Here is a 12,923-nt window from a genome sequence, read left to right on the forward strand (position 1 = left end):
ACGTGACAGATCGACACAGATGATAGAGCATCTTCCTCCTCTAATCCACATTATAGAGCATCTTCCAGATCAAAGGGACTTTAAAAGCTTTCAGTATTTTAACTCGAGTTAATTTGCAGTAACGACTCTGCTGATTGGTTCATAGAGTTGCAGTGGTAGAGCATTAGTGGACGAAGCTGCTGCTCTGAGCTCTAAATAATAACAATTGTTATTACGGTGACTGTCAAAATAAAACCAACAAGTTGGATTGTTATTACGGTGACTGTCAAAATAAAACCACCAAGTTGGATTGTTATCACGGTGACTGTCAAAATAAAACTACCAAGTTGGATTGTTATTACGGTGACTGTCAAAATAAATCCTGTGCAGAGTTGAGACCTTTTATAGGAAGTAGATTTGAAAGAGATTTTCTGGAGGAGGAACTTTAATTCATCAATAAATATCTGATCTCGTTGGTGAAACCATGATTATCCACAGTCACATGGTGTCGGCAGCCGAGCATGAATCAATGACTCAGCAATTAAAGCTGTCAGGTCATGGTGTTCGTCTCAGGCCAGACGATGGAGGAACGACTCGCTGAGGAATGAGTGACGGCTGAGAGCCTCTGAGAGCCGAGACGACTAATCAAAGAAATGTGATCGGAGCAGCCGGAGGGGAGAGTGTGTGTGTGTGTGTGTGTGTGTGTGTGTGTGTGTGTGTGTGTGTGTGTGTGTGTGTGTGTGTGTGTGTGTGTGTGTGTGTGTGTGTGTGTGTGTGTGTGTGTGTGTGTGTGTGTGTGTGTGTGTGTGTGTGTGTGTGATTTGAGCTGAGCGCTGCAGGAAACAGGATTTACTTCCTGTCTGACTCGTCTGGAACTAACGAGTGTTTTCGTGCGGTCGACTCGTCTGACGGCTAATTTGTAACCGTTCATTATTTAATCCGCGAGTCTCCGTCAATTAGACGGGGAGTCGCTTTAATTATTGATTGAAATGACTTTTAGACGACAACAAGGAATATAATGTAATAATCTGAGGAGACGCTGAAATATTAACATTCATTCTGTCAAGATCCACAATGAGAGCATGAAGTGAAGTGATCCTTCTCTTCCCACTTGGTGGTTTTATTCTGACAGTCACCGTAATAACAATCCAACTTGGTGGTTTTATTCTGACAGTCACCGTAATAACAATCCAACTTGGTACTTTTATTTTGACAGTCACCGTAATAACAATCCACTAGAATGTCTGTGTTCTCCCAGTGTTCATGTTTAGAGCTCATAGTGCTCTGCTGTGTGTGTGTGTGTGTGTGTGTGTGTGTGTGTGTGTGTGTGTGTGTGTGTGTGTGTGTGTGTGTGTGTGTGTGTGTGTGTGTGTGTGTGTGTGTGTGTGTGTGTGTGTGTGTGTGTGTGTGTGTGCTTTCAGTACTAAAACTAACAACAGCACCAACTAGTGGCCCAACATGTTACTGCGATGTGTTTTCAGGTGAAACCTTCTCTGCAGTCTGAAGCACATGCTTCTGTTTTTAGTAGCTTCAGTCTGACTGTAAATCTCCTGGGATGATTCCTGTGACAGCGAATAAAACACAGCTGTGTGAGAGAGAGAGAGAGAGAGAGAGAGAGAGAGAGAGAGAGAGAGAGAGAGAGAGAGAGAGGGTGGGAGAGAGAGAGAGAGAGAGAGAGAGAGAGAGAGACTGTGAGTGTGTGTTGGTTTACAGCCAGAAACCTCCCTGAGAGCTGCGTCTCCAGATCAATACACAGCTGCTGGTGACTCTTCTCACACACACACACACACACACACACACACACACACACACACACACACACACACACACACACACACACACACACACACACACACACACACACACACACACACACAGGGCTTTAATCACAGCGCTGCCCTCCGTCCTCCTGGACTACCTGGACGTCACCTGGACAGCAGCCTCACATTTCACCTCTTTAATTCTTAATGCTTCAGGTTCTCCAGCTGCAGGTTCTCCAGCTGCAGGTTCTCCAGCTTCAGGTTCTCCAGCTGCAGGTTCTCCAGCTGCAGGTTCTCCAGCTTCAGGATCTCCAGCTTCAGGATCTCCAGCTTCAGGTTCTCCAGCTTCAGGATCTCCAGCTTCAGGATCTCCAGCTTCAGGTTCTCCAGCTTCAGGTTCTCCAGCTTCACTCCAGCCGCTGGTCCGATCGACCCCACAACCTCTGAGGAGCCTGGAAACTGGTTTTTATAAAAACGGGTTCCAGAGAGGAGGAATTAGAAAACGTCGCCTCGGCTTTGACGTGTGGACGGACGAGACGCTCATTAGCTGAAAACGATGATGCCATGGCCCCGCCTCCTGACCTATAACCCCGCCTCCCTCTCATGATGTCATTAACAACAGCAACATGGTGGACTACCTCCTCCAGGTGGCGCTCCAGAGGCTCCAGAGGCTCCAGAGGCGGAGCAGGAGCATAGACCTATAGAACTCAGAGTTACAGAGAAGTCTATGAGGAGTCTACTCCTAAATCTCTGTGTTCTGTCTTCTTCTGTGTTTGGTGAGTCACAGCGCCCCTACAGGCCTGGCATGTGTACTACACGCCCTGAGGCGTCGTGTTGAGCAGAGTTCACCGTGACGTGTGCACGAGGCCTGAATAGTGACGTGAATAAAAAGTGACTGAGCTCTGAGGTCTGCAGCCTGACGGAGGAAAGAGCACATCACTGTTTCTGGTTCCTACACACACACACACACACACACACACACACACACACACACACACACACACACACACACACACACACACACACACACACACACACACACACACACACACACTGCTCTAGTTGGTGGATCGCAGCCTAATGCTCCCACCGTATCTCAAAATACCAACACAATTAGCGACACTCGTCCCCGTTGAGCTCGGCGGCGTGGGGTCAATTAGCGTCTGCCAGGCGGCGAGGCGGCGAGGCGGAATCCGCCGCAGACATGAAGAGGCTGCGTAATCGCATTATGGCTGCCGGTTCCACGCCGGGTAATGAGACGCATGAATCATAATCACAGCAGGAGGTGGAGGAGGAAGGCTGAGGAAGAGTCTGACCGGAGAGGATTCAGGTTCTGGTCTGACCCTGCAGCCGGACGGGAGCCTGAAGGCCGCAGCCGCCGCCGCCGCCACCGCCGCCGGCAGGCCGAGTCGTGTCATATCGTGCTGCGGTGACTCCAGAGCCGGTCCAGCAGCCACACCATGGAGGCGCCTGCAGACACAACAGTCTGTTGATGATGATGACGAGCGATCGGTGGTCGCCAGGCCTCCAGGGCGGCGCCGTTTCCATGTGGATCATTCACAGCGAGGCGGCGGCGGCGGCGGCTTGAACCACCAGCACTGACTCACTGTAGGGCGCCGAGCCGATGTTCACATCATGACTCCCAGTCCATATTGCCCTGGGACTTTTATTTTGACAGTTACCATGATAACAATCCAACATGGCGTCTGTCCACCAGGATGTCCGCGTTCCCCCGTGTGGTGGAGCAGGTCGGCCCAGACGGGTCGGTTGGTCTGAGTGGATTATTTATTGGTTTGGATGTATTTTACCAACTTTTCACAAAAACTATCGACTGAAATTCCGTCAAATCTTCAGATGATTTATCGTCATTCAAGCATCAATCCAGGAGATTTTTGACGTTAACGGCTAAATGAGACACCAAACCGCCTCCACCCCTTCCTCCTCCACCTCTTCCTCCTCCACCCCTTCCTCCTCCACCTCTTCCTCCTCCACCTCTTCGGCCCTCTCCTCCTCCTCCAAAATACAAAAATCAACCTTTTCTTGGCGGTTCTGACCAGTTTCCTGGTGGCTTGGTCGTGTTGGAGCCTCAAGTTCGACTCCTCCGGTTTAGAGGATAAAACGTCAGAGCGTCGAGTTTCTGTCCCAATCTGACAGAGCAGCTTTAATTATTTAACCTCATTAATTAACCTCCGAAGGTTCCTCCAGCAGAACAAACTTTGTTCCTCCATAAAGGAGAGGTTCTGTCCAGAGAACCAACCGAACCAGAACCTCTGGTTCCAACCTGCAGGTTCCTCAATCCTTCACAATAAAGTCCAGAAGTTTCCAGACAAACCATCAAACTGTTGATGGTTCCTGACTGACGCCATCTTGGGAAACCTGCCCCAAGGGATTGTGGGATATCCAAGATGGCGGCAGCTCCAGCCAGAACATCAACATTTGAAAAAGCTCCAGACTTTGTCAAGGAAAGAGCCTTGAATCCTGGAGAAAGTCTGGATGGAGTGAAACTGAAGCTTTTTCCTCAGAGAATCCAGATGTGCAGAGATCCAGAGGACAAACGGGATCTTGTGACACGAAGCCTCGGGAACCTTCAGGAGGTTCTGGGACGATGAGACGTCAACAAACCGGGGATGTCCCGCCAAAATAAAATGCTGGAAATACCAGTTAGTCTGAGTGTGAAGAGGAACTTCCTTCAGGAAGTTTTTATTAGAGACGAACGTCGACAACTAGAACTGGATCCTAGTTTCATTTGGATTCTGGTGGAGGAACTTTAAACTCCCTGCAAAACAACCCTAACAACCCATTCTCCTCCTCCACCTCCACCTCCACCTCCACCTTCTTCTTCTCCTTCTCCTCCTCCTCCTCCACCTTCTCCTTCTCCTCCACCTCCTCCTTCTCCTTCTCCTCCTCCTCCACCTCCTCCTTCTCCTTCTCCTCCTCCTCCACCTTCTCCTTCTCCTTCTCCTCCTTCTCCTCCTCCACCTTCTCCTCCTCCACCTTCTCCTTCTCCTTCTCCTTCTCCTCCTCCACCTTCTCCTTCTCCTCCTCCTCCTTCTCCTCCTCCTCCTTCTCCTCCTCCTCCTCCACCTCCTCCTCCTCCTTCTCCACCTCCTCCTCCTAAGCTGCGGTGCTCCTGCCACCTCATGTTCAGAACCACTGAGTTCCTTCATTAGTTCTGTTTCAGTCTCTTTAATAATAATAAAGTTCTTCTTCATCAGAACCTCGACGCTCATTAACAGTGACGTCCTGCTGAGTCTCTGTTTCTGCACCATGAGGATGATGAAGGTCAAACTGAGTGAGAATGATGAAGGAAGGTGACAGAAACAGGCCTGGTCCTGGTCCTGGTCCTGGTCCTGGTTCTGGTTCTGGACAACCCATCCTGTGCCGCTGGGAAACCCGGTAGGTTTCTTTAAATTGGTGCATTTGTGGGATGAGCAGGAGGTGAATAGTAAAGAAATGTGTTGTGGAGTAAAGATGGAGGTTTTGTTGTGGAGGTGAACGATGACAAACGCTGCAGAGGGTCGTCAAGGTGACTGATGCAAGGACACACATACACACACATACACACACACACACACACACACACACACACACACACACACACACACACACACACACACACACACACACACACACACACACAGGTGTACAGGAGTGTTTGCGGGGCTCAGAATAAAAACTGTTCCTGACTTTTCTCTTCCTCTCCCGGTTTAGTTGAGGTTTTTTTTCACTCCGGTGAATCTTCGCTCTACTTTTAATTGGAAACGTGTTGGAACAAAAGCTGCGCGTCTCTTCAGCCCGGGAGTCATTGTTCCGGTGCTGCTGCCTCCTCTCCCGGTGCGCATCGCTCCGCTCAGCAGTCTCCTTACCGGGAGCAGCTTTCTTTGTTCGAACCGGAGCAGGAGGAGGAGGAGGAGGAGGAGGAGGAGGAGGAGGAGGAGGAAGCCCTCCGGTCCTCCGGTCCTCCGGTCCTCCGGTCCCCCGGTCCTCCGGTCCGCAGCCTGCGCTACGCAAGCGGACAGCAGCGGGGCGCACAGCGCGGAAACGCGGCGGAACATGACGCGTCCTTACCGGGTCGCACGGAGCCGCTCCCGCGGTGGAAGGTCCACTGTGAGCCGGTGTGTAGAGTCCCGGGAGTGGAGCCGGTGGAGCCGGTGGAGCCGTGTGTCTCCTCTCAGGCGCTCTGGTGCATCTCCACCAGCAGACACGGAGCCGCTGCAGCCGCTGCTGCCTCCGGGAGGACGCAACCCGGCGGCGCGCCACCGACGCACGGGCGGAGAGAGCGCGCCGTGCACGACGGGATCCGGGTGGACCGGGACCGGGACCGGGACCGGGTCTGCACCAGCAGGACGAGACAGACACACAAACAACCAAACATCAACAAAAACAAGCAGCGATGCAAAATAAATAAATAAATAAATAAATAAAAATCTTTATTTTATATATTTATTTCTGACCAACCAACCAATCAGGAAAATCATCGATTCATCAATAACTTTTATCAATGAAAAACCAACAAATAAAATAGAATCGTTTTAAGAAAATATTTAGTTCGACCCAAGCAATCAGGAAAACTATCGATTAATCAATAACTCGTATGTTTTAAACCAAAGTAAATACCTGGTTAAAGGTCCACGAGCTTCGTCACTTTTAAAAACGACCTGCAGGATTAGAGCCAACAACCTGCAGAGAGTAAAACCAGTTCGATCTGAACTGGTTGAAACGAGCAAAATCGATCTGAGCTTCAGTTTGTTGAAACGTCATGAAGACTCTTCGTGTTTTAATTGATTCAAATAAATTAACAGTTTGAGGCTCAAAACTGCAGAAACACGTGGAAAGGTGGAGGGGGGGTGAATGTAGGTTAGTGGTAACCTCCCGGGGGGGGGGGGGTCCCATGGGGGGTCCCAGAGGGACACCAGGGGAGCAGATCAGATGTCAGACTTGCCCTGAATAAAGCGGTTTCCGGGTTTCTTCATTAAAAACAAACCAGTGTGAAGCTGATGTGTTCGCTCTGAGCTGGAGGCCTGGCGCCCCCTGCTGGTTCAATGGAAGAAGGTCAGCACGAAAAAACGAGAAGATAAACGACGTCCAACGACGAGTCTGGATTTACAAGGACCAGGGTCTAGACTGGATCAGGTCCAAGGACCAGGGTCTAAAGTGGATCAGGTCCATGGACCAGGGTCTATAGTGAATCAGGTCTGAGGACCAGGGTCTAGAGTGGATCAGGTCCATGGACCAGGGTCTATAGTGAATCAGGTCTAAGGACCAGGGTCTAGAGTGGATCAGGTCTAAGGTTGTTCCACCGCTCCGGTTCTCTCAGGATGGGGGAGAGAGAGACAGAGAAGGAGAGAGGGGGGAGGAGAGAGGAGGGAGAGAGGGAGGAGGGGGGGGGGAGAGGGAGAGGGGAGGAGAGAGGGAAAGGGGGGGGGGAGAGGGAGAGGGGAGGAGAGAGGGAGAGAGGGGGAGGAGAGAGGGAGGGGGGGAGGAGAGAGGGAAAGGGGGGGGGGAGAGGGAGAGGGGAGGAGAGAGGGAGAGGGGGGGAGAGAGGGAGAGAGGGGGAGGAGAGAGGGAGAGAGGGGGGAGGAGAGAGGGAGGGGGGGAGGAGAGAGGGAGAGAGGGGGGAGGAGAGAGGGAGGGGGGAGGAGAGAGGGAGAGAGAAAGAGAGAGGGAGAGAGGGGGGAGGAGAGAGGGAGGGGGGAGGAGAGAGGGAGAGAGAAAGAGAGAGGGGGGAGGAGAGAGGGAGGGGGGGGAGAGGGAGAGAGGGAGAGAGAGGGAGAGAGGGGGGAGGAGAGAGGGAGGGGGGGGAGAGAGGGAGAGAGAAAGAGAGAGGGAGAGAGGGGGAGGAGAGAGGGAGAGAGGGGGGAGGAGAGAGGGAGAGAGGGGGGAGGAGAGAGGGAGAGGGGGGAGGAGAGAGGGAGAGGGGGGGAGGAGAGAAAGTAAAACACACGTCCGTCCGTCCAGGCTGTAATCTGGCTGTAATCTGGATTCTATTTGACACCAGAACTAATTGACAAGTGACATAAAAATAAAACGATGAACATTAAAGACCCAGAATCAGTAGAAAGTTCCTAATCTGTGTTCAGTCCAGCTGCCTGCAGGATTATGGATTAGTCATTAAAAGAATGAGGAAGGAGATCATAAGGAAGGAGATCATAAGGAAGGAGATCACGATGAGAGGAGATCATGAAGAAGGAGATCATGATGAAGGAGATCACGATGAGAGGAGATCATGATAAAGGAGATCACGGGGAAGGAGATCACGATGAGAGGAGATCATGAAGAAGGAGATCATGATGAAGGAGATCACGATGAGAGGAGATCACGAGGAAGCAGGAGTTTAATGAACAATGTCTGAGTTCTGACCGTTTCTTTTGGTCACAAGGACCTGAAGTACATGGAGAAACTGGACAACTGGAGAATACTACTATGTACATGAGGAAACGTCTCATCACTACTGTCAATGAGTTTTATCAATGATCTCATTGGAGCAGTAATTAGTGCTTTTATCTCATAGGGAGAAGGTCGTGGGTTCAAATCCAGCTGGAGGTGTTTGTTTCCTCTGAGACGGACGTCTTCTCCATGTTCCTCTGGGTCTTTTAGACGTGTTTTGGACTTTTTGCTCAGTGGGTCTCTGATCTAAACTCCACCTCCTCCTCTACCTCCACCTCCACCTCCACCTCCACCTCCTCTTCCTCCCCGGGGAGCGTCTCCTCCTGCCTGGGCGGAGCTCCGAGTCTCTCCAGGAAGTCACCGGGGCTGGAGCTTCTGTCTGCGGCTCTTCCTCTTCCTGCATCCCGACCCGGACCCGGACCCGGACCCGGACCCGGACTAGACCGGAGCGTCACGGCGCCATGGCTGAGGCCGTGCTGGTGGACCTGCTGCACGGCTGCTGCCCGGACTGGAGCCCGGAGGAGGAGGAGGAGGAGGAGGAGGAATCACCCCGTCACTTCTTCCTGCTATGCGGGGACAGCCACCCGGCACCGCCCGCCCCCCGGGGCTCCGTGCTGAGAGGCGGCTCCACGGCGGAGCGTCTGTTCCGGTTCAAGCAGGCGGTGGACCGGCTGCAGCTGAGCTCGGTCCGGGTCCTCACGTCCCCGCGGGGCCGCGAGCTGCTGCGGCCGTACCAGCGGCTGCTCTTCACCGACATGTACCGCTTCGACTACCGGCTGAAGCCCGAGCACCACCTCACGTGCCCGGGCCGAGGAGGCCCCGCTCACCCCGGCTCACCTGGGGAGGAGGGGGCGGGGCCTGTGCAGCAGGAGGTGCAGCAGGAGGTGCAGCAGGAGGTGCAGCAGGAGGTGCAGCAGGAGGTGCAGCAGGAGGTGCAGCAGTTTCTCCAGCAGCTTCCTCCTCTGAAGGGAAACATCTCAGTTCTGAAGTCTTCGCTGATCTCAGGTCAGGAGGAACAAAGTTTAGATCCTCACAGGAGACCTCACTCTGAGCAGTGAAAATAATAGTTAGAATAATATATTATTAATAATAGTAATATTTAGAATAATATATTATTAATAATATTTAGAATAATATATTATTAATAATAATATTTAGAATAATATATTGATAATAATAATAGTAATAATAATAAATGTTATTTATAATAACCTTTACATTTAAACAGTCTCAAAGTGCTACACATTTTAAAGGTAAGTAAAAAACAAAAATAATTTAAAAACAGATCAGCTTCCTGAAGTCGAGCTCCTGAAAGTGTTTACATGTTATTGAGACGTAGTGAATTCATTATATAATTATAAATATTTAAGATAGAATATTTAAATAATCATTTTTATTTTAATTGAATGTCAATGTCTTACATCAATGTATATGTGAAGTACTTTAAACACTTTTTAATTTCATTTATTTGTGAATGGAAACTTTAATTATTGGCATTCGACCACTTTTTCAATTCAACTTTATTTATAAAGCAACACATACAACAGTCATTTCTCGGTGCTTTTAACAGAGAAACCCAACGAACCTTTTCATTGTAGTTACATAGAAAGTATGTTTAATTTAGTTTAACTTGTACCGTCACCAAGTAAGGTACAAATAAACTACTCAAGTAACATTGTTGGTATTATCGTGTGTGGAAACATTGTGCTCAGTTATGTTGACTTTTCTGGAGTACAGTTAAAAAATACTCAAGTAAAAGTACAAAATACTACATATTAGCCCATTTGAACTGGATTTGATTCAGTTAATAAACGTTTGTGCAGTTCAGAGGTTTCTAACTTTCCTTGTGACGACGAAACGTTCCTGGAACCAAAAGGCAGAAACGATGTTTTCACTGAAAGGTGGCGTGAACAGAGTTTTCCCGTGCATCAGGCTGCTTCGCTCACGGCTTCAGCACGCGGACCGGCGGCGTGTCCGAGGTCCCGACGCTCTCCGCCATGAACCTGTTCAGCAGCCACCGGAGGAGGGACCCCGTCGCCGTGGTGATGGAGAACCGGCGCCGGCTGGCCCTGCACGCCGGCTTCCACCCGCGGCCGCTGCGTCTCGTCAAGGTACTGAAACGTGGTGAAAAGCGTCGGGACCCGTCAGAACTGTGGTTCTCCCGCAGGTCAACCACGGCAGCGACGTTTGGGTTTTGGGGAAACGGGAGCCGGAGCGGTACGACGCCATGGTCACCGACCAGACCGACGTGGTCTTGGCAGCTCCGGGGGCCGACTGCATGCCGGTCCTGTTCACAGACCCGGTCCGGAAGGTCATCGGAGTCGCTCACGCAGGTACAGGAAGGAACAGTCTGGGACACTAGGATGATTCATTACACCGGTCTGGAATGGTAGGTCTCTTTTCAAAATCTCGGCTCGGCCCCTGACAGTCCTGGTCTGGACTCGGTCCCGGTCTGGACTCGGTCCCCAGATGGAAGGATTCTATAATCCAACCTCAGACTGGTTCCAGGCCCCGACAGGTGTGAACAGATACCTGTTTATCTTGCAGGCTGGAAGGGGACCCTGATTGGCATTGCCATGGAAACGGTGAACGCCATGGTCACGGAGTTTGGCTGCCGTGTGAGCGACATCGCGGTGGCGGTGGGCCCGTCGGTCGGCGTGTGCTGCTTCACCCTGGACAGAGAGGAGGCTCGAGACTTCAGCCGGATCCACCCGGACTGTGTCCCTGACCCGGACTCGGCCCGGCCGCACGTCAACATCCGGCTCGCCAACAGGTGCCGACGTTCCCCTCTTCGCTCTGAGACGCCGTCGTGTAAACGGGCTCCGGCCCAGAGTCAGCCCAGAGCCAATCAGACTGTACTTCCTGTTTCCAGGCTGCTCCTGCAGGGGGGCGGAGTCCTGCCGGAGCACATCCACGACGACGTGTCGCCCGACCGGAGCTGTGTGACGCTCTGCACCTCCTGCCACCCGCAGCTCTTCTTCTCCCACATCCGGGACGGCGCCGACTTCGGCATTCAGGCGGGCTTCCTGTGGATCCGGGGCGGACCTGAGGCGGCGCCGTCCGAACGCCTTCAGGCTCTACGATGAACCCTGGAGACGGGCGGAGCTTCTGTTTCTGCTGCTTTCGGTGATCTGGAGTTCTGCTGGTGTCCAGAGGTTAAAGGTCTTATGAATCCACCTTCTAAAGGTTCTCCAGCAGTACTAATCGTCCCCATACCTGGACTGACGTCCCAGAAGTGAAGACAGTCTGTCCTCTCTGTCCCTGGCTTGTTTCAGGTTTTAAAAAGTGTGTTGCTCCAACCAGCCAATCAGAAATCAAACCCTATATAGTGTCATCGGGGGTTCAGCCAATCCCAATCAAGGTAGGCCCTCCCTTTGACTCCTCCCACAATTAGGCTGCTCTGCTCTGGCACATGGCACCACGAGAGGAAGTACTTCCTCCTCCTCCCAAGATGGGCATGTGTGGGCGGAGCCAGTCCAGCTCACACAGACACAGCAGATTCTGAATGCAGCTCCTATGATCCAATATTCAAATTAAACTTTGAATCCGAGGTTTCTAGACCAACCAGAGCAGGGGGAGGAGCTGAACATCTGGATGTGTAGCAAACAGAATAATACCACTGACGACCTGTGGGGGCGGTGTTGAGCTGGTGACCAGAGACAGGAACACATTTCTTAGAAGAAACAAGACTGTCAACATGTCCTCTGGCGATCAGGACAGACTGTTGATCTATTAAACAACAATAACCTACACTGCCCCCTGCTGGACGGACTGATGATTCCTCTGAACAAAACAACGTCGGCACTTAATCCTGCTCTTCTGCACACTAATAAGTAAACAAGATGTTTTACTACATTTCCTTTGTCAAAATAAAAACTGTAATCTTCTCTGGTTTCTTGTTTAAGTTGGAAACATGGTTATCGTCCATAAATTCAACGCAGAATCTTTTTTTAGATTGTAAACAAACACAAGCAGAAGCTTCTTCAGTTCCTTTTAGAAAATGAATGTTTTGTTGCTGGTTTCCTGGAAATGATCGTTAATCTGAGTTTCAGGAAACAAAAAGTTCATCGGGTATATTTTCAAACATCAATTCAGCTTTTAAAGCTTTTTAGAATTGTGCCTCCAAAAACACTTTCAAAATAAACTGTGTGCTTTTTTAAGCTCTTAGATTTCCAGTCATTAATAAATATAACTAAACATTTATAAACATTAACGAACCTGAACACGTTTATAAACGATCAACACGTTTTTGTGTGACTTTAAAAATAACTACGATGGAGGAAGTTGAACAGTGAATTAGACGAGAGGTGACGGAGTTAATAATCACACTCACAGCACAAAAACCACCAACAGCACCACCGAGTGGACCAACATGAGAACTACATCGTTTTCACCGTTTCTGTGACAACAGACAGTTTTAAAAACGTTGCCGTGTAAAGGCGAAACTTTAGTGAACCGATGCGTTTCCAGTTGAAACATGGCGGTGCTTTAGTGGTTTAGTGCCCCCCCCCTCCCCTCCCCCCCGTGTGGCCCCCCCGTGTGGCCCCCCCGGTGTGGCCCCCTGGTGTGGCCCCCCGGTGTGGCCCCCTGGTGTGGCCCCCTGGGGTTTGATGTTCTGGTGAATCAGACTTGGTAGAAAGACAGTGATGATCGGGACAGAGGACAGAGGACAGGGGACAGGGGACAGAAGACAGGACGTCGGAGGGATTCAGACGGTTTTTATTCTGATTGGTGGTAAAAATCAGCCCTTTTTCTAGAAAATAAACCAAATTCATCAAAAGTCAGCAGGTGAAGCAG

The 12,923-nt window shown here is 50.7% G+C and overlaps 1 protein-coding gene across 1 annotated transcript; it reads left to right on the top strand.

The window, feature by feature from the left end:
- Positions 1-8,455: 8,455 nt before the first annotated feature.
- Positions 8,456-12,013, top strand: lacc1 (laccase (multicopper oxidoreductase) domain containing 1). The gene is made up of 5 exons (XM_080478578.1): positions 8,456-9,131; positions 10,059-10,237; positions 10,294-10,459; positions 10,674-10,899; positions 10,999-12,013. The coding sequence occupies exons 1-5, from the start codon at positions 8,588-8,590 to the stop codon at positions 11,210-11,212; spliced, it is 1,329 nt and encodes a 442-aa protein (XP_080334704.1). The 5' UTR covers positions 8,456-8,587; the 3' UTR covers positions 11,213-12,013.
- Positions 12,014-12,923: the final 910 nt, after the last annotated feature.

The sequence above is a fragment of the Lipophrys pholis genome (assembly GCF_963383615.2).
Source record: "Lipophrys pholis genome assembly, chromosome: 13".
Classification (NCBI taxonomy): Eukaryota; Metazoa; Chordata; class Actinopteri; order Blenniiformes; family Blenniidae; genus Lipophrys; species Lipophrys pholis.